Source organism: Symsagittifera roscoffensis, chromosome 6 (genome assembly GCF_963678635.1).
Source record: "Symsagittifera roscoffensis chromosome 6, txSymRosc1.1, whole genome shotgun sequence".
Taxonomy (NCBI): Eukaryota; Metazoa; Xenacoelomorpha; order Acoela; family Convolutidae; genus Symsagittifera; species Symsagittifera roscoffensis.
In genome coordinates this window covers 4,762,617-4,784,661 of record NC_087067.1, presented here as the reverse complement: position 1 = coordinate 4,784,661, position 22,045 = coordinate 4,762,617, and the positions used below count along the sequence as shown (strand labels likewise).

At 33.3% G+C, this 22,045-nt stretch overlaps 1 protein-coding gene across 1 annotated transcript; it reads right to left on the bottom strand.

Moving 5' to 3' along the window:
- Positions 1-2,231: 2,231 nt before the first annotated feature.
- LOC134848477 (uncharacterized) lies at positions 2,232-20,931 on the bottom strand. The gene is made up of 5 exons (XM_063865944.1): positions 20,345-20,931; positions 13,153-13,289; positions 11,950-12,076; positions 9,424-9,584; positions 2,232-2,499 (listed from the first exon to the last, which is right to left on the bottom strand). The coding sequence occupies exons 1-5, from the start codon at positions 20,454-20,456 to the stop codon at positions 2,374-2,376; spliced, it is 663 nt and encodes a 220-aa protein (XP_063722014.1). The 5' UTR covers positions 20,457-20,931; the 3' UTR covers positions 2,232-2,373.
- Between the last annotated feature and the right edge of the window lie 1,114 nt (positions 20,932-22,045).

Sequence of the window (22,045 nt, the reverse complement as noted above, 5' to 3'; positions counted from 1 at the left end):
GTTTATCTTGAGCAGTGTAGATGTGTTCAAATAATATCTGAGTTGATAGATCATCGAGCAAGATTTGGCTGCCTGTTTCAAAGTGTTATCGATGTGTGTTTTCAAATTTAATTTTTTCGTCAATTATTAGTCCTAAGTACTTATGGGATCTATTTTTACAGAATTTATATCTGTTAATTTCTAAGGCGGCTGTTTTGTTCTTGTTTACATTAAGCTTATTCTCCAAAAACCATTATTCAACATTGCTTGTATCAGAATTCACCTACTGCTGATTTCCTGTTTCAGTTGTTTTATACAATGTGCAATCATCAGCAAACAGTAAAATTTTATTATGCCAACAGACGTTTGGCAAACTGTTGTTATACAGCAAAAACAACAAAGGACCCAAGACTGAACAATGTCGTACACCATAGTAGATTGTTTTAGTGTCTGATATTGAATTGAATTGTTATAATAAACGTACTGTTCACGGTTTTCAAGGTATGACCTCATATGATCTGTAAATTTACCACGTAAACCGTATAATTTGCAATTTTTCAGTAATATTTTGTCATCAATTGTGTCGAACGCTTTTACAAGATCTATCAGCGTACACACGGAGCCAACATTGTCTTCTAAACTCTCCACATTTTGATCACTGAGTTCGAAGATAATATCAGCTGTTTTTTTTATTTCGGAATCCGTTCTGACTTGCTGTTAATACACCATATTTTTTCAGAAAACTTCTCAAGCGATTTTAAATAAAATTTTTGATAATTTTCCCCATAAATAATAAAAAAAGATATAGGGTCTGTACTTACCACAATCTGACAATGTGCCATTTTTTTTGAATTGGTTGAACTTTTGCAACCTTAAAAATTGAAGGATAATAACTCTACAGATTCATTGAAAAGGCAACTCAGTAGATCAGATATAACCGGACCTATTTTTTAGGTTGTTACTTTGGTTGTAACTACCAAGGCTGTTTTTTTTCTGCAGGCTTTTAAATACTTCATAAACTCTTTGGGGTGAAATGGTTTGAAAAATCATTATATTTTTATTATCCACAACATTTAAAAAACAATTTTGTGTTGTTTCAGTTTCGATTAGCTTCTGACCAATTTCAATAAAAAAATCATTCAATTCTTCTGCACTCGGAATGTTGTGTTTTGAAATCACTTGTTCTTCTTTTTTTAATCTCACCTATGACTGTTTAAATAAGTTTCTAACTTTTATGGCTCTTGCTTTCAATTCTTCTCTCAAAAAAACTTTTTTGATTTTCGACGCAAGCTTTTCAATTTTTTTTTGAATTAAAAATTTTGATCGGTCGCTGGATTTTAATCCCCCAACAACCACCGCAAAAAAAAATCTCAATTCGCATTGTTTTTAATCCTCCCAATTAGCAACTCAAGACCGAACATTTTTGTCTGGTTTTTAAAAAATTAAAGCCATGAAGCTCCAATCAAACTGCGATGTTGCTTACCTTTGTTTTTCTTGGCATTACGAGGCCAAACGTTGGGTCTTTATATTCCTTGATTCCAGAAATAATTCTTTGAACATGTTAAATTTAGTTGGAACAATGAAAGAAAATGAAAGAACAAAAGAAGAACAAAAGGGAGCGTCCTTGTTACAGAATCCTCTTACATTTTCACAAAAGGCACAGATTGGCCTCGTAATGGAAGTGAAGAACAATTTTTTGCTGTATTTGCACTCTTTTCATTTTCTACAAAATTGAGCAAGTTTGATGCTTTTCATGAAGGGGTTTTTGAAACAAATCTTTCGGGTTGGAAAAAGTTATTTAAACTGGAGCTAGAACTTCAATCAATTGTTTTGTATTACTAGGTAGTATGCTTTGGTTTTTGTGTGGCGTGGCTTGAAAATGTTCATATTGTTCAGCGTTTTTTCTTCTAATCCAAGTATTTTGAGAGGCAAAAACTGACTAAGAAGTTTTGGCTGAATCCGATCATCAGTTTCCGAAAAGTTTCCGATTATTACGGTAGCGCTTGAAGAAGCTTGCATTAACTCTTGTCTCCAAAATTTACTGCTCTCCTTGATCGATTTCCAGTATATTGTTTCATGTAAGATCCTAAGAAGGTCTTTAAAAAAGCCATCAGCTTTAGTATGCCTTCAAAATATGTTAAGTTTTAATGGCACAAAAACGACAAAAAAATTGAGTTGTATGACTAGCAGAATTACTTGTAGCGGCTAAAACAAAAATCATGATTATTAAACAAATTGTACAGATTTTTATTCTCTAAAAAATTCAAAACTACTGCGAATATTTCCAGAATTTGTTTTTGTCTTTGTTGAATTTAAGTGGGTGAATTTTGTTGGTTAACCATTATATTTCATTGGAGCTGTCAAATTGAGCTGCTCTATTTGACCTGGTTGACCTCAAAGGATGTGGCAGTTTGACCTCTTGTGTCTCGCTTTTTGTCTTTGCCACTCCCAGTTAAAGCTACCCAAGTGCAAGTGGAGATTGCACTCAATGATGTGTTTGAGGAATCGGGAAAAGCTGGTCTAAAATAGCAAAAGTACCCCAAATTGTTTATATATTCATCGATTTCATACAATGATTTGTTTTCTGAAGTAACAATTCTTGCGGCTAAACGAATCATAGCATAGAAAATTGTTCAAACTGGTCTCACAAAAAAAGTTGAACGTTTATAAAAATCAAAAAATGCTGGTTTTTATTTTAAAAAATCTGATTTAATCTGATTGAGAAGAAATTAAAGCTTACTGGGTACACTGAGTTTTCAACAATTTGCTGGAAATTTTAATAGGTTATTTTGAGGCGATTTTTCACTAGGCGTTTTTCAAAAAGGCAATTTTTCAAGAGATTTTAAAAGACTTGATTTTGAATGTGGATCCAGCGATACAATTTAAATCAATTTTCAAATAGTTTTACAAATGGTTTCTTTCAACCAGTTCTTCGTCTACTCGTATCAAGTGAAAAAGTTGTGATTTGAAATTTATAATTTTTTTATAATAACACTATTTGATATTTTTTAGGGTTGCTCAGGTGAAAACGTATGTCGCAAGATATTACCTCCAACCCCCACCCCCCCCCCCTACCTCCCCTCCTAAATCCACTCGCAACTCACTTATTGATGATACAAACACTGATAGTTCGTTGAAACTACAAACTGCTTTTGGTTTCTAATTTGTGCTCGAGCAAAAGAAAATTTTTGATTCGATTAAATTTAATTAGCTAAATCCATTGGCAAGGGAGTTACTAAAACCTTCAAATTTTGGGCTCGTTAAGGCTCCCTAAAAATTATTTTGCCTGGTTCCTAAAACAGTGTTTTATTTCTTTGTGTGTTATTTTTTTCAAAGCATTATTCCGTTTTTATCGGATTTTGAAATTATTAAAAATAGCAAAACAAACAGTAACTTTTTACGGTTTCGAACTTAAAAGAGAAAGACGGAACACTTGTGCAGGGGAGCGTTTTCCTCCAGAAAAGCTTAGATTTTTTATTTGTGAATTTCAACCAAATTTTTATTCGTTTTGAAAACTATTGATGCTAATGTATACAATGCCGATTTAACTTATCCGGATAAAACGCATGTGAAAATTAAAACGCGATTCCCTCAAATTGTGTTGATTTCAGACAAGAAATGATGAAAATCAAACTTGCTTAGATTTTTAGCAGAATAAATAAGGAGGAAATTGTTTTTCGAAATTCCGGCCCAATATTTTACCCCAAAATGGATCATTTTATGGCTGCTTTAATCAATCCAAAACTACGCTAAAACTACCGGTCAAAAACTGAAATAATTTTATCAGACGGATCATTTTATAGACAAGAACAAACTTTAAAAAGAGTGTTATCTCGAAAAAATTGACGAAAACGAATTTTTAAAATTGTGTCCATATCAAACAGTGGTTTTTTTTCTATAGTAAGAAAGACACTTCTTGTTAATCAAACAAAAAAAATCAATTTTTACATTTGCTGGGAAATTATACCTTTTTTAAACTTTCTCGGAGCGTAATTTTGGATTCAATAAAAAGCCAAAAAATAGTTCCTTTTTTGGATAAAATTTTAGGCCTGAATTTTGAAAAGGAAACACCACCTTCAATGTGAAATCAAACTATTCACTGGATATGCGCCCAATTTTGTTTGTGTTTACTGGATTCCAGAGACAAATCTTTAAAGTTGTTAAAATTTTGTCGGATTGATAAAAAAACGGAAGAACAAAAAAAACAAAGAAAGCTTACAATTCACAAAATACACAATTTGACCTCATAATGTTATTGATTCTGCTAAAATATTAAGTATATTTTGTTCTCAATGATTTTTGTTTAAAGTCAGCACAGTTTGAGAGAAGAGCGTTTTAATATTCAAGTTTTATTTTTATTCTAATGTTTTCAATCCGTTTCTGAAGAAGTCGGCAAATTTTCAAGCTTGGATTAATTTTTTTTTCAGTCAAAATTTCACTTTTCAACTAGATTTTTGACCAAAACTTTTACCATCTGCAATATATCGCTCCTTGGAAAAATCGTTTTTTATGATTTCTTCTAATTTTTGTGGTATTAAAAAAAGGACTACTTTAACCACAATAATTCAAAAAGAGATATTTTTTTCCATTCTAAATTGAACTGATTTCAATCTTTTTTGCGTTCTCATTACAGTGCAAAACGCCATATACCTCCTTTGTATAAAATATAGCTTGGGCAATAAAACGAAAAAAGTTTTAATCTTTCAGTTTATCAACTATTTCATTCCTTGTTCGTAGCATTTTTTTCCAGCCTGAGGAGCGTTTGGGACACTTTGACTGATTTGATAACAAGCAGTCGTGTCTAGTCTTTGTTTTAGGAGGGTAAAAACCAAAATAGTCAGTTCCAGTTGAGCACTTTAAGTGCACTTTTACAAATTATCCAACGCGTATGATTGGAAATCAACAAATTCAGCCGCCGTTGTAAAAATGACCTAGAAAAAAAAAACAAAAAAAATTAAAGATGGTTACAATTTTTCGTTGCAACCTGACAAAATTTTTATCTCGCGGAACTTTCTAGATTTGAAAAATTTTAAAACATTTTTTCGCCGATTTGTTACATCTTACTTTTTGAGGAGAAGGTTAAGAAATTTCGAATGATCGTTGTTAGTTCAAGAATTTTTGCTCTCGCAAAAATTTAAATTCTGTATCAACGCCCAACGCATGCGACGACTTATCATTTGACTGAAACTAAAAAATGGGTGGCACCATTTTTTCCGGTACAAAACAACCTCACCCGCATGTTCAAATTATACACACACTTCCTCAAGGGGGATGGGGGGCTTCAGAGCAGCCGGCCCACTCCGGGTCTCAAAAAGATACAATGATCTGAATAGTTCATATCAATAAACTCCGGCTTTTCAACTGGCATTTTTTACGTTTTTTTTTAAAACCAATCTAATAGATATTCATGCCCACAGCTCAAACTTAGAAATATTTTTCAAGTGTGATCTTTTTTTTTGAAATCATAATGCGTGGAGCTTGGCAGATAATTTGACGGCTATAGTTCAAATTGAGACACTTCGCGCGCAATATATTTTTCCAGCCTGAGGAGCGGTTGGGACACTTTGACTGATTTGATAAACAGCAGTCGTGTCTAGTCTCTGTTTTAGGAGTGTAAAAACCAAAATAGTCAGTTCCAGTTGAGCACCTCAAGTGCACTTTTACAAATTATCCAACGTGTATGATTGGAAAATAACAAATTCAGCCGCCGTTGTAAAATTTACCTAGAAAAAAAAACAAAAAAATATTAAAGATGGTTACAATTTTTTGTTGCAACCTGACAAAATTTTTATCTCGCAGAACTTTCTAGATTTGAAAAATTTTAAAACATTTTTTCGCTGATTTGTTACATCTTACTTTTTGAGGAAGAAGGCTAAGAAATTTCGAATGACTGTTGTTAGTTCAAGAATTTTTGCTCTCGCAAAAATTTAAATTCTGTATCAACGCCCAACGCATGCATGCGACGACTTATAATTTGACTGAAACTAACAAATGGGTGGCACAATTGGCATTTTTTACATTTTTTTTAAAAACCAATCTGATAGATATTCATGCCCAGAGCTCAAACTTAGAAATATTTTTCAAGTGTGATCTTTTTTTTTGAAAAAAAAAAACGCGTGGAGCTAGGCAGATAATTTGACGGCTATATATTTCGTCTAAGCAGTAAAAACTAAGCGCCAAAATAAAATTTTAAATTTGGCTCAGGCAAGTCATTTGTTGTTCTGACTATCGATATTTTTGCTGGGGTGGTTTTTTCTCAGACAAATTTGGGTTTCTTAAGCAGCAATTTTTTCTCAGACTGCTGGGGTGGTTTTTTCTCAGACAAATTTGGGTTTCTTAAGCAGCAATTTTTAAGGTAAATAGAAAAATATTGTTTTTCTGAGCTCAATCTCATTAATACTTTTCACCATCAATCATTTTTCTTCGTCTTAGAAATTGTTCCTAATTGAATTCATACGAGCTATTTGATCTAGATTTTACCTTGCGAAACATAACATTTTGCTCTTACCATAGCGCGTGGAGTGATGACTGTCAAAAAAAAATTTTTTTAAAACTTTTTCCTTTTTTTTTGAAAAATCTGTCCATTTTGCTGGAGTGCAAACTTCTTCAAAGACTTTAAAAGGCAGTCAGAACTAAATTAATTAAATTTATTTTTATTTTCTAGCCAAAACTTATAAGCATACATTCTACGAAAATGTACGTCTATAATTAACTTCGGCTCGGAGAATACCAAAAAGGCATCAGCCTGTCGGATGGCATCTCCTTGAGCAAAATCTATTCGCCTACTTCTTAAACTAAAATCATATACCAAAAAACCGCAAAATTGCTTCAAATATCACAATAAAAAACTAAATGAGAAAAAAAACTGTTTGCTTTGTTGTTGTCTAACAATCAAATTAAAATTAGCAAAAATACTATAACAAGGGGTTGAAAGTTATCATAACATACTTAGAAAAAATTTCTTGTCACAAATATATATACGAAACCTATTTTTGATTTTCTTTTTTGCTCTTGTTAAAGCTTATTTCGCCTGCGAATTTTTTGTGTTGTTTTGCCTGTTTTGTTAGTATCTTTTATCTCCTGTTCACTTATTTTTTCATGAAGTTTTTTATATCCACACGATTGTCTAATAACTTTAATCATGAGTTTAAAAATCTCATAAACATGTAACTCCCGAACCAAACAGAGTTTATGTTTGTCAGGAAATTGTTCAGACTTTCCTATTTTTAATTTTGAAACAGTTACTCCACACGAGTCTTCGCTTGTTTTCAATCTTCTTATATCAGTCTTATTAGGTCTGCCATATATCAGTACACTATAATGATATATTGGTTGAATATGCGTTTTGTTTATCTTGAGCAGTGTAGATGTGTTCAAATAATATCTGAGTTGATAGATCATCGAGCAAGATTTGGCTGCCTGTTTCAAAGTGTTATCGATGTGTGTTTTCAAATTTAGTTTGTTCGTCAATTATTAGTCCTAAGTACTTATGGGATCTATTGTTACAGAATTTATATCTGTTAATTTCTAAGGCGGCTGTTTTTTTCTTGTTTACATTAAGCTTATTCTCCAAAAACCATTATTCAACAATGCTTGTATCAGAATTCACCTCCTGCTGATTTCCTGTTTCATTCAGTTGTTTTATACAATGAGCAATCATCAGCAAACAGTAAAATTTTATTATGCCAACAGACGTTTGGCAAACTGTTGTTATACAGCAAAAACAACAAAGGACCCAGGACTGAACAATGTCGTACACCATAGTAGATTGTTTTAGTGTCTGATATTGAATTGTTATGAAAAACGTACTGTTCACGGTTTTCAAGGTATGACCTCAAATTATCTATAATTTTACCACGTAAACCGTAAAATTTGCAATTTTTCAGTAATATTTTGTCATCAATTGTGTCGAACGCTTTTATAAGATCTATCAGCGTACACACGGAGCCAACATTGTCTTCTAAATTCTCCACAAGTTGTTCACTGAATTCTAAGATAATATCAGCTGTTTTTTTATCTCGGAATTTGTTCTGACATGCTGTTAATACATCATATTTTTGCAGAAAACTTCTCAAGTGATTTTAAATAAAATTTTCGATAATTTTCCCCATAAATAGTAAAAAAAGATATAGTATCTGTATTTACCACAATCTGACAATGTGCCATTTTTTTTGAATTGGTTGAACTTTTGCAATGTTAAAAATTGAGGGATAATATGACAACTCTACACATTCATTAAAAAGGCAACTCAGTAGATCAAATATAACCGGACCTATTTTTTTTTAGGTTGTTACTTTGGTTGCAACTATCAAGGCTGTTTTCTTTCTGCAGGCTTTTAATTACTTCATAAACTCCTTGGGGTGAAATGGTTTGAAAAATCATTGTATTTTCATTATCCACAACATTTAAAAAAAAAATTTTGTGTTGTTTCAGTTTCGATTAGCTTCTGACCAATTTCAATAAAAAATCATTAATTTCTTCTGCACTCCGAATGTTGTGTTTTGAAATCACTTGTTCTTCTTTTTTGTAAATCTCACCTATGACTGTTTAAAAAAATTTCTAACTTTTATGGCTTTTGCATTCAAGTCTTCTCTCCAAAAAACTTTTTTGATTTTTGATACAAGCTTTTCAATTTTTTTTGTTGTTGCTGGAATTAATCAAGATTACAATCACTCTTATTGTTCGAATATTTTTTGTACAATTTAATCTTCTTAATACTCCCATTTTTAATTTTAGCAGTTATCCAACTTTCCCTATTTTCATTGATTAGGAGCTTAGGAATGAAATTTCACAAGCAGACTGAATAGCTATTTGGAGCTGTGAGAATCAACCATTTACACCTTCAGTATCTTTTTTCAACTCATTTTTTTCAATGGTCTGCCACAGCGCAAAATTGAACTTCAGCAAAGTCTCACTTTTCCCTGTTTGGTCTAGTGTTGTAAAAACACAGAACTAGACCAAAATGTTTCACTTGGGACATATCACATAGTGAATTGGAGATCAATAAAGGAAACAACCGTTTTGTAATTCAATTTTTTGTATAATTTTTAGCAGAGCCGCAAAAGGGCAATTAGCAAAGCGGAGCTCGAATCATTAAGCAAAGCCGACTTAGAGGGAGAGCCGAGCTTTGACCTGAAACGAGCAGTCTTGTTGTAATTGTTGGCAATAACCATTTCGAAAAAAAAACAATTTCAATAGTTTCTTCTCGAATCAGTTACAAAAATGAGTATGTGTCGAAACTTTTTTGTTATCACCAGCACCTAATAATTTTATTTTTTTTTCTTTATTTATCAGAGGTGCACTAAAACAATAGGTAAATTTTAGAGAGAAAAATGCTTTGCAGATTCATTTCCACCGAGTCCTTTGAGTTAAGCTATGAATTAATTTTATCCAGACTTTTGTTAAGAATTTGATTATGATTTTGTTATCAATGATAGATAGAACCTTGTACTGTTCCATGTCCCCCCTGTCGACCAGAGTGGAATTGAAGAGGGGAAGAAAGAGAGACACTGCATGTAGAGTTTCCTCCCACCCTTGAGCACTTTCTTTGTTCACACAACTGCCGATCAGAAGTGTGTCCACTGCCGAGTTTGTACCGAGTGTTTCTAAAAAAAAAAACAATTTTACTTTGTTAATTTGTTAATTTAGTCCCCCCCCCCATTGGAAGTTCAAAACTTCATCCAAATTTAAAAAAGCCGTTCGGAAGCCTAGAGTAAAATAAGAACTTTAGAAATCGAGAACCGCGAAAAAAAGATAAGACAGGTTAATAAAAAATCAAAAAAAAAAATCGTTTTTTTTTATAAGTTACCAACATTTTTAACCAAACTTTTTTGGAACAAAATTTTAGTTCACCTATTTCTGAACGGCATTGAATTGATTAGTTTAGCGGCCTGCCATGCCATTCCGTGCTTATAATTCACTGCATCGGATAAATTGAATCTTGAAGAATCGTTTGGGAGGGAGAGCTAGAAAAAAATCAAATTGGTCGACCAAGAAAAAAGTAGCGAAAGTTTTTTGAAATCCGCCCCTACCCTCAAGAAAATCTATATTCATCAAATCATTTTGCCTTAAGTCAGAAACTTAGCCAGTGGCGCACGCAGTTTTTTGTTGGCTCTGTGGTTCTCATTTCTGAAAATAATTCAGTGGCGTTTTATAGAAGCGTCATTTCACTTTTTTGATATCTATAGTAATATCAAATTTTCAACTATTGAAATTGAAATATAGAGTAAAAATAAGAACTCTAGAAATCGAGAACCGCGAAAAAGATAAGACAGGTTAACAAAAAATCAAAAAAAAATCGTTTTTTTAATAAGTTATCGACATTTTTAACCACACTTTTTTGAACCAAAATTTTAGTTCACTTATTTCTGAACGGCATTGAATTGATTAGTTTAGCGGCCTGCCGAGCCATTCCGTGCTTATAATTCACTGCATCGGATAAATTGAATCATGAAGAATCGTTTGGGAGGGAGAGCTAGAAAAAAGTCAAATTGGTTGACCAAGAAAAAAGTAGCGAAACTTTTTTGAAACCCGCCCCTACCCCTCAAGAAAATCTATATCCATCAAATCATTTTGCTTTAAGTCAGAAACTTAGCCTGTGGCGCACGCAGTTTTTTGTTGGCTTTGTGGTTCTCATTTCTGAAAATAATTCAGTGGCGTTTTATAGAAGTGTCATTTCACTTTTTTGATAACTATAGTAATCTTCAATTTTCAACTATTGAAATATATCAAAGTAAATATCGTAAAAATTGGTTTCTGAAAAAAAGTTACAATTTGGGCTTTTTTTTAAACAGAACTCCAGTACTCACACTGGAAGTGCTGCAAATTTACAGCCCGCACTGAAAGAAATGGATTAGGATCAATGTTAGTATAAAAAAGAATGCAGATTAAATTTAGATCAATTTTACTATGAAAAAAAAAAAGAAAAGATAACGATTGATTTGAATCAGTTTTAAATCTATTTAAATCTATTTAAAATCCCAGTTAATAAACACTCTAATTAAATTTTAATTCAATTTAAATCCATTTGATCCAGTCCTACTTTGTTTTTTTATTTTTAAGGGGACTAAAACGTATTAAAATGAAAAAAAAAATCTTTTTTTTTAACTTCATTAGTTTTGAATTTGCGTTGCATTTATTCATTGCCCATCTTTTTTCATTTTACATCCATAGCCTATTGTAGCATAACAAAAAGACCAAAGAGTTTTCAAAACATTAATATCATTCTATGATTCCTGTGCACTTTTTGAGTTCATTTCTTTTCATAAAATTTTACCTTCATGATTTTTAGTGATTTAATTGCATATTCTTGAGATCAAAATATGATTACTGTTTACTCTTTTCTCGATTTGTTACATAGATTTTTGCCTATAATCTGATTTACAATGATAATTTTCTATAACTTTAATGCGTTTTTTCGTGCTCAAATGTTTTCGCCGTGCTAGCAAAAAAGTTTTTGTGAGTCTGATAATCCATCCAAATCGGTTTAAGTCGAATTTTGGACCCTTAAATCGATCCAAAATTTTTATGAAAGATGAATTCAAATCGATTTAAATCCAGTTAAGCTTGTAAAATGTACATTGTTAATCAATTTATATCTAATTAAAATCGATTTAAAATCAATTTAAATCGACCGAGAACCATTTTCGTCAGTGCGGTAAAAAATGAACTATTTAAAATTGAAAATCGTTGATGCTCGTTACACCAATAACGTCTTGGGAAGAATGCACAAAATCACTTGTCTTTGGCGCCCTTTGGCGCCCAAGTATACCAGCTGAAGTATAATTCAGCCAAAAATACATAAATGTTAATAGTTATGTAACAACTATGCAACGATTAAAAAATTTATGCAAATTTTACTGATACGGCGTAAATTTTTGGCTGGCTTATATACTCCGCACATTTTTGGTTAGTTTATACCTTGGCTGGTTTTTTACTCTCATATTGAAGCATAGTTTTTTAAGATGTAACCTTTAATGACAGAGGGTAGGTAGTATTGGGCTGAGAAGTCATCGGCATCGAAGAGGACGATGAAGCCATGTGGCATTGTGGACGACATCTGCACTTTGCTGCTGTGGCTACAAGACAGGTCGAACGACTACAACATTTTAGAGAATTATTTTGAATTACCCCCTGCTCCTTCACCTCAATCTATCGTACCCTACCCCCTGTCAGTTTGGGGGGGGGGGGCTTTAAAGTCTGCAGGGGTGGGGTATAGTGGGAGGGGTTGTTCGAAGGGACAAGTGTTTACGGTATTTTTCACGTATTTTTACGGTTAATGTGATTCAAAAAGAAAAATAATGGAAAACAACTCAATTTTTTTTTTGCTGTAGCCAAATGTAAAACACAATTTAGTGATTGCAAGAATCTGGTTTTGAATATCTATTTTAAAGTTTTGGAAAATCTAGGCTCTTACTCATTAGAAGTTATTACAATCCACCATAATTTATTATAGTCCATAACAATCCATTTTATTTGAATATAATGAATTACAATGATCTCTATTTAACTGTTTTATAATCGATTAGTTTTGCTTTTTATGGAGACAGACCATGAAAATTCATGATAATCAATTATTATCCATTGAATCTCTTAGCGGGTGGTCAATTAATAGGCGATTATAATCTCTCTCTTTAGAGTTATATTCTATCCAATTATAACACATTTTAATCGATCATAGTTGATTATTAATCAATCTGTTTTTCGATTCAATAATAATCGATTATATTCGATTGTTTTAATCGCAATTTCTAATTTGTTTATTATGCACAAAAATCCATCTTCCACCCTTTTCAAAGACGTTGGCTTATGTGAAAAGCGGAAAATCGTTTTAGCAGTTTTCCAATCAATTGAAAGTTTTTTTTTTTCATTTATTCTCGACTAGTCTTGTATCATGATGCCGTACAATCAATTACTGAAGACTGAACTTGGTCTCACGAAGACATTTTGGGTATCCCTCTAAAAACAGAAGTTTTATCCCATAAACTACCCACAAACGGGGGAGGATATTCACCTGTTTCTAGATTGGATTTTTTAGCCAATCAGAATCGAGCATTTTTGCATGCAGCGCTTAGCAAATTTAGTACAAATTGGATGCTGGGGTGGAACATTTTAATTTGGTAACTTTGGGAGGGGGGGGGGGGGGTTGTTGTTAACTTGGCCTCAGATGCGTACAATTCTGTTAGTGGGTGAGAGTGAATCGATAGTTGTGTAACTGGAAGGACTGGCAGGCAGACTCCTCCTCCTAATCGAGAAGTGGCGTCTGAATTCCGTCAGTCTCATCTGCTGCAGATTCACTTTATAACGAACACCTGAAGTAAACCAAAAAATTAACAACAATTTCCGACTATGTTGCTCATCCATTTTATACTTTTTTTATAAATAACAAGACTGCTCGTAAATGAGGTCAAAGTCTTTTGCTTGAATGTTCCGACTGCCTCTAATTTAGTCTCGAATAATTTCTCTTGAACAATACACTTTGTACTGTCAATGAAAAAACTTAGTGGCAAAGTTTGAGTGGAACAAACATAAATATTCCATTCCGCGCTTAATTTGACAGCCAGAGCACTTAAAATGACCAATTAGTTGGCCTCAAATCATTTGCGGGCTTCTAATTTGTCAGGCATGAAAATCTGGTGTCCTACAATTTAATGACATACAATTTAACACCGTACATTTTAAAACTTAGTCATTTCACTACTAAACAATTTAAATCGACAACAATATAACTCCTATTTTCCAGTTTAACACAGTACATTTTAACACCTAGTCATTTCACTATTAAAATTAATGCTTTATGAATTCCTTATCTTAACTCTTATCACACCAAAGTTAATCCTGCAATTAACACACGCACCATAATGAAAAACTTGGTTTATCTTAGTTATACATGCTAAAAGGAGGCTTCCCAATTTACCTAAGACTCTTATCTACAGGTTTGTAATTTATTTTCAATTAGACTTTTCGCTAAACCTTTATGATTACTGAAAAAGCTGCTTGTGCTAATTCAAAACAATTTGCCGTAAAAATTCTGACAAAAATTAAATTCTGACAGTCACTTTATACTTTACTCAAGTGATAAACAAACGCAAACAAAATAAACACATTATGACTGAGTCTTCTTTCGAGTTCACAGTTTCATCTAAAAACAAGCCAATTCTTATAGCGTCCGGCCATGAATTTTATTTCAAGCGAAAAAAGAAGTTTACAGAAAACTGGATTTGCTCAAAATATCAAACACATAAATGTCGAGCAACTGCCATTACTGAAAGTAACGAATTAATCGAGACGCGTGGAGAGCATAACCACGACATTTCAGCGGGAAAATCGGAGGCCCGAAATGTCATAAAGCATATAAAAGATCTCAGCGAGAGATTTACCCCGACTGTTGCAGTTGCCAGTGCGGTTTTGCCAATTACCAACAATTTGGCTACTCAGTTTGCTCTCCCAAGTAAAGACAAACTGATCCGAACGGCTGCTCGCACTCGTAAGCAGCTAGATGTAAATATGCCGCCCATCCCCGTTGCGCGAAATTTCGAGATCCCTGAAATTTTCGAAAATTTTATCCGGTATGACAGTGGATCAAATGATCATGAGCGAATCATTTTGTGCGGCGACCCCAAAATGCTGAGAGTTCTGGAGAAGTCATCTTTCTGGTTAGCCGATGAAACTTTCAAAATTACTCCAAAAATGTTCTATCAGCTTTATTCAATTCATGTTAGTGTATCTGGCATTGCGCCAGCTTGCATTTACGCCTTCCTCCCTAACAAAACCGAAAAAACCTACAATCGCTTCCTGCAGGCGTTAATTGATTTAGCACCCAACTGCCGGCCTGAAAAATTTTTGTTAGATTTTGAGCAAGCTGCTCTTCAGTCCTTCCAAAAAACATTCCCCGAAGCACCTTTATCGGGTTGTTTTTTTCATCTCTCCCAGAGTTACATGAGAAAAATTAATGAATTGGGTCTGAAAGTGACCTACGAAACAAATCACGAATTAGTGCTGGCTTTAAAAATGCTGCCATCCCTTGCATTTGAAAAAAAAGAAAAGATCGGCGATTCCTATGACATGATTGTTCAAGAAATTCAAAATGTATGCGACAGAAATTGCTTAGAACCCGAGAAAATAGAGAAAATTGACGAGTTGTGTCTGTACTTCGGCTCTACTTATATAAAAAGCTTGGTGTCAAACCGTGAAGTTTCATTCCCACCCTCCCTTTGGAACCAGCGAGATGCGGCCGTGATGGGGATTGCTCGAACAACAAATGCTGTCGAGGGATGGCATTTCGGGATTCAATCCTATTTCAGCGGAGCCCACCCAAATATGTGGAAAATGGTGGGTAGCCTGCAAAAAGACGCTTCCGTACAAAAACTCAACTTTTTTGATGCATCGAGTGGCCATAAGTTCACAAAAAAGAAAAAGTATCGAGTATTAAATGAAAGAGTACAAAACATAATGTCCGTTTACGAAGACAAAACTGATCTGTACTTTTTCAGAGCGTTATCTAGTTTGTGCTAAACCATTGTAAATTTTATTTCAACTTTGTTTATTCTTTCGTATTATTGAAATTCAAATTTTAATCCTACTGAAATTTATACCAGCTTTTTTTGAAAAGACGTTTCCTTGCAGACTCCCGGAAACGTAACTAAACACAAGAACATGACTCGTGCCTTAGCAATTTATTCCCAGGACAATCGCCCTTATTTTCGGGATGCTAGGTTGGGACTAGGGGCTGGCAAACCCTTTAGCTTTGCGCGTTTATGTTGCTGACAAAAAGAGCTGACAAAGCGATCAGGTCATAAGTTTAAGTTCCAGAATGATTCTAAAAATAATGACTTTAAGGCTTTTGGCATTGGTTAAACCTTTTTTTAATTTCTATACCGGCTGAAAACGTCTAGAAAATCAGGCCATATTAGTCAAAGGACGTCTAATTATTTGCGGGCTTTTGAAGTTCATTGAACTATTGCTTGTTTTTGGTTCATTTTGGAATGATTCATTGAAAATATTGGCAAGGCCATTTCATTTTGGTTTGAAACGTTTCATTGAAATCATTTGCAAGGTTATTTCTATTCAAAACTTACGCGAATTAAGTAGCGCAAATTTGTCTGGCTTTAAATGGCAAAACTTTCTCTCGTTTAATTCTTTGATGGTTACCGAAATCCCCTTTGAAGTAAGTTTTCTTTTCATTTGGATTAAAACGGTGTTAAGTCATAGAAATTGTTTTAAAATGTAGCGATGTTATATTGCTAAGGCAACAAAAAGTAGGGAGTGAAATTGTAGGGTGTTAAGTTGTTTAGATTTAAAAAGGGGGGAACCGAAAATCTCACGTATTAAAACTATCAAATATTAATCGAGCAGTTAGATTAACTACATTTTAGTCTTCTACTATTATACTTGCTTGTTAATCCAAAAGTTTACGGATCGATATCCACGCCCTGTCATCTTTCACAGTATAATTGTTCCGAATAACCTTAAAAATTACTCTAATCATGTGTATTGCTCACTCTTTTTGTTAATCGGATCAACTAGATTGCTCGTATCATGGCGACACATTGAATTTTTCTACTGCCTTTCAACATCTATGGAGTTGCGTTAAAAATTGGCAATGTTAACACTTTTTCAGGTTTTTTAAAATCAATTTTTTAGCCTCAAGCTTTTCAATTTAGTCAAATTTTTGCTTCAGCTCATAGTCTATAGCAAAATTTTACAATCAAGTCAAATCTCTCTCACAGTGTATCAGTAAACAAGAGTAATTTAAGGAGAGTTGCCAGCCGCAAACAGTAAATTTTAGTGCCATTTGCTATCGAAATTTTGAAAGTTTTAGAAAATTGTGGAATAACATACATCGGTTTAGAACTGATTGGAAATGAATGTTAAAACCAAATTGCTCTACAAAACTTGAAGTGATTGTAAAGCTCAAAGCAGAAAATGACCAAAAATGCTGAACAAAAATCGTATTAAGTGGAAAAAATAATAACAAATTCTTCAAATCAAAATTACGAAAAAATTCCCAGAAATCGGCGACGAGTAAAAAGGCAATGGAGGAGTCCGTCGCAATTTTTTTGGCTTAATCAGTCAAGCGAGTTACATTTTTTTGAACAAACATTGAAACTAGAACAAAAACTGATGTTCGTTCGGCAAAGTGATAAAAAAATGTGTTTCAGATGATTGGTAACAAAAACACTTGCATTTGCCTACGAGTGTGGATCAAAAAGTGTACAAATCACGAAAAGCAAAACTAGTTTTTTCGGAATAAAAATTTGATGAAAATTTTTCTGGGTGAAAGTGTGAGGAGTAAAAAAGCACTGCTGGAATCAACCTAAAATATTTTGGGTAAATCACATAAAATCGGGAAAAAACTTATGAAAAACGGTAAGGCTAAGTGAAACACGGGTTGACTCGGCTAAGAGATAAGTTTTTTAACGCAATTTCAAATAAGAAACGAAATTCCCGATGGTAGTTGGAGTTGAGGCAGTGAAAGTCTGAACAAACAAATAAAAGAGATGGAATTTTTCTGAGCCGACAACACAATTGCTTACAACGTGAACCGATCAGAAAAAAACTTTGAAAAACTAAGATTTTCAGACTCAGAATGAAGTCAGCAAAAATTATTTTGATTCGTCAAGCTCAGGAAAAAAACTTTACACATTAAAACAAAAATGAGTACTGCTGTTGATCCAAAGAAGTGATTACTACAATGTGCTTCAGATATTTTTTGTAGAATGAAATCTATTTTTTTTAATGAGAGAGACGTGAGGCTCTAAATGACTGTATAAACAAAAAAAGACAATAAAAATTAGTCTAATCTCTTCAAGCAAACTTTCCGGCCTTGGCCAAAAACTGTAATAAATTTCTTCAGAATAAAATAATGAAAAAACAACTAGAGAAAAGGGATTAATGACTAGAAGACCAAAAATTTTAACCAAAATTTTGCCATTGCCCATGGAATCCAACAACAAACCCTAAAACAATAGTTAACTGAAATCGTGTGTAGCCCTTTTAGTATATGGGATAAATTTCCAGCAAGCTAATTTGGGATATTATTTTCCGAAACTTATCAACTTAAAACCATATGAAAAAGTAACCGATCGCAGAGAAGACAATACAATTTTGCCTAATCTTTAAACGCTATTTTTTGCTATGACCAAAAACTGTAACCAACACAAAAAAAAACAATTTTTTTTTCTTAGATTCAAAGCCGAAAAATGTATAGAAATAGAGTTATGAGGGTGATTTCGTTGTAATTATATGATTACATGTGATAATAACCACTGGCGGTATTTGGTATAAGGGAAATGTATATGTGATTTTCTGGTTAAATATGTTGGCGGTATTTGGGATGCTGGTGGTTTTTAGGATGCGGTCTCCGGCTATTAGTGCATGGGCCAGTGGCAGTTTTAAGACACCTAATAACTCATTTTACTCGCTAGAAGTTATACTGAAACTCGACAATCAGTTTTTTTCCACACTGGGGCACTTTTTGAAAAAGTTTCACTGTCGCTCGAATCACGACTGAAAAGTTTTATTATATGACTCATCACTCTTTTTTTCCGTCGATTAGTTGTGGTACCTGTTTTGTTGGGAAAACGAAAACAAAAAACTTAATCACACCCGAAACCAGAACTCCTCTCTGGTTAATGGTCGGAACAGCAAATAATTCCAGGAAGTATTTCTATATGATACTGGAATCCGCAAAAATGCGGAATCCGTTCACAACTTGCGAAACCCAAGTACATTTTATGAATTCCGGTAGCCATATGCTGATTATCCTTGCACATTCCGCGTCAGCGTAATTTCACATTAACAAATTTTATTATTTGTTCCGGATTCCGCAAACTTTGTTGCGGATTCCGCGAAACCGGCTGTTTTTGGAGCAGTTTGGATTGATACTGTGTTTAGCTATTTGTTCTTGGAACCCAAAACAGCAAAGAAGATCTTAGAAAACTAGCAATGTCGTAGATTGTGCAACAAGTCTGTTTTCGGCATGTCGAGAAACCCACTTACAATTCACAAAATACACAGTTTGGCTTCGTAATGCTAATGATAATTTGGTAAAAAGATAACTACAATAAGTTTCAGAACAGTTTGTCAAAAAAAACTAAAATCTCAATAAAAAAAGAGCTGAGGCTTTTGCAATCTCGCCAAACGCAGGAAAACTAACGATTTTTTGTCTAAGCTAAGAGCGTGTTTTTTAACACATGACAAGATTTTTTAAAAACATTCGAATACTAAGTTTTCAAGTTTTCCGAATTGGGTGATCAGCAAAGTGGGAATGGCCGAATCAGCCATAAAAATTTGCTAGCTGGCAAAAATAGATAAAACTATCATTTCACATACTAAGGACGAAATTGAAATTAATTCAGTAAAAATGATTACTACAATGTGAATCAGATCATTTTTGTCACCTAAAACTGAATTGTTTGGAGAGACTTACAATAGCTGTGAAAGTCCGCTTCAACGACTGCTGCTCATAAAGAAAGATTTTTTCAGATTAAAAAACTTTGAAAAAAAATCATACAAAACTCAGAAAAAAATCATTATTCTATAGAACAATCATTTCTCACACATCGTTTCAGTTGATGTGGGATAATTTTTGAGGTATTTTTAAACTACACTGAAAATTTTTCAGCACTTTACCCTCACAGTTCCGGGATGCAAAACTTGAAAATTATGTTTCAAGAAATCTTGTAAGAAAGTATATTGCCCTTGCATTCATTTAGCAAGATTCTTGCAACATATGCTTTCCATTTGCAAGAAATAAGGTTTGTTGTCTACTATTATTTTGCTCTTACTGTTTTTGGCACTTACAGTGCTTTCGGAAAATTCTGCCAGTCGGAAGGAGATATTCAGCAAAATTTTACAGCGGAAATTGCTGGGTTATTTTTTCCCTAAATAGAGGGTAATACAAGAAAATTTGCTCAAATGATGTTTTTAAACGCAAATGGAAAATTTTTGAAATTTTTTTCAGAAGAAGTAGGATATAGCTACCGCCACTATATAGTTTCAAAAACTTAATTGTTACACTTTGAAAAGTGAAGGTCTAAGTAATCAGAATGCGGCAATATTTGGCATAAAACAACTGCAACTGCAGATTTTTGCGCAAAGTTTTTTTAGTTATAAATCATCGGCGAAATTTCTAGAGGGTTAAGGCAAGATTTTTGCAAAGTTTGACTTCTCAAAAACGATCAACGCACAAAACTAGAACTCATAGAAAATCTCGTTGATTCAGTTTTTTGGACTATATTTAGCACCAAAAAGAAAAGTTCTTTAGTAATATAAATCTTGCAAGAACCCTACAAGTTGTAGCGTGCCAGTTGCAACCGTTCGTTTCTACACAGATAATGCCTTTCAAATGGACTAGGACTCTCACCTTTGACGGATATCTGGAGGTAATTCTTGACTGGGTCTACTCCCAGAGTCTGGCAGAACTGTTCACACACCTGTGGGTCTCCAATCAGCACTATGTCCGGATTGAAGGCCATAGATAAGTTGAAAACACGCGTCCAAGAGATGATAAGAAATTCGTTTTATGAACAGAAGATTGCAATAATAAAAAAAATCAAAATTCAAGATTCAATGGTAAGGCTTCGGGTAATTTGTGACTGAGTAAGAATTAGAAAAATAACTTTATTCATTTTTGTAATTTTTTCGTTCTTATATTAGCTAACATTTTTTAAAATGGAATTTTACATGGAAATAGCATTCTAACATTTATGAAATTTAGGAAAGATAATTGGCGTAAATGTTTTAATTAGTGTTTCTTTTTGCGCACTGTTTCTCGTACCACAATTAACAGCTCTTAAAAACTGCAAACTACTAGTTAGATAATTTTTAATTTTTGAAAAAGTTGTTACTTCTTCCAGATAAATGGTGCGAAATTTTAGCACAGCATTTAAGAACTCAAGAACTTTATAACTTCATTATAACATAAGAGATACTTAAAGAGAACAAACGACCTTTAAATTTCAAACAATAAAGTTCTATATTAAAAAGAATGCTAGAAATGACATTTCAAAGATTGTTTTGTCATATTCGTTTGTAACGGAGCAAAGTTGATCTCGAAACGAAAAGATCGCGGCGCCATTTGACAATGGATTTGATGAAATTGGTCATCTTTAGCATGACCAAAATAAAATTTGGCCATAAGTTTCATTTTTAAAATCAACAAAACACTTTTTGAGAGTATTTTTTCAGTGGCATTTGTTGATGTTCTTGTCATTTTTTCACAATAGCAGATTTTTTGAGTCATTGCTATTTTGTTTTTTTTTGTGGCAATTTTTCCAAGTTCTGCAACGTATGTGGCGACTTATCTGACAAACCTGGGCTGTTTTCTTACGTTTTTTTTTAGCAAACTAGTGTTTTTTATGTATCATTGTTTTACCTTTTTTTTCAAAGACGCTTTTGTCTCATCATTGTGAAAACTGTTAATCTTACGCAACCTTTTAGCTTAATTGATTTTGAGTTTTTCAAAATCTCTCGTGCCTGGAACATATGAACTGCTTTCTTTGGTCTGACAAGTCAGCCTAGCCTCTGTTTAATTTGAAAAAATATGTTGACTGATTACAAACCTTTGATAGACAGTGAACAAATAGTTTTCATTGTTCCTCAACCAGACAGAACTTGATGAATGAATATCTTTATTAATTTGAACTCAAGGCGTTGATATTTTCAGCTTCGCGAATATAAAATTTAATTCGATTTTCATTACGAGGCCAAACTATGCACTGGATAGGCGCACAATTTAGTGTCTGTCGGTCAGTTGAATCCAGAGGCAAGTTTAATAGAGTTTCCGCGAATTCCTCGTTCAAATGCGTTAAATGGATTTTTGTTGGCACAGTAGTTTTGTCAATTATAGTGGATTATAATCCATCTATTAAAAAATTTCGGTTTGCTGTATTCAATTTTTCATAATAAGGTTAATTTTAAGTTGGTTATTTTGCTCTCTCGCTAAATTTCATTTTTTTTTCAATCGCATTTGTGAAAAATTATATAAAGTGACGTATTTTTGCAATAATTTTTCTTTGCTTTTTTTTCGCCAAATCCGCGTTCAACCTCAAACTACCCCCTCCCC

Coding starts and splice junctions, on each gene's coding strand:
- LOC134848477 (XM_063865944.1), bottom strand. CDS start 20,456: ATGGCCTTCAATCCGGACATAGTGCTGATTGGAGACCCACAGGTGTGT. Junction 13,290..20,344: donor CCTCCAGATATCCGTCAAAG/GTGAGAGTCCTA, acceptor GGTTTACTTCAG/GTGTTCGTTATAAAGTGAAT. Junction 12,077..13,152: donor TCTCACCCACTAACAGAATT/GTACGCATCTGA, acceptor AAAATGTTGTAG/TCGTTCGACCTGTCTTGTAG.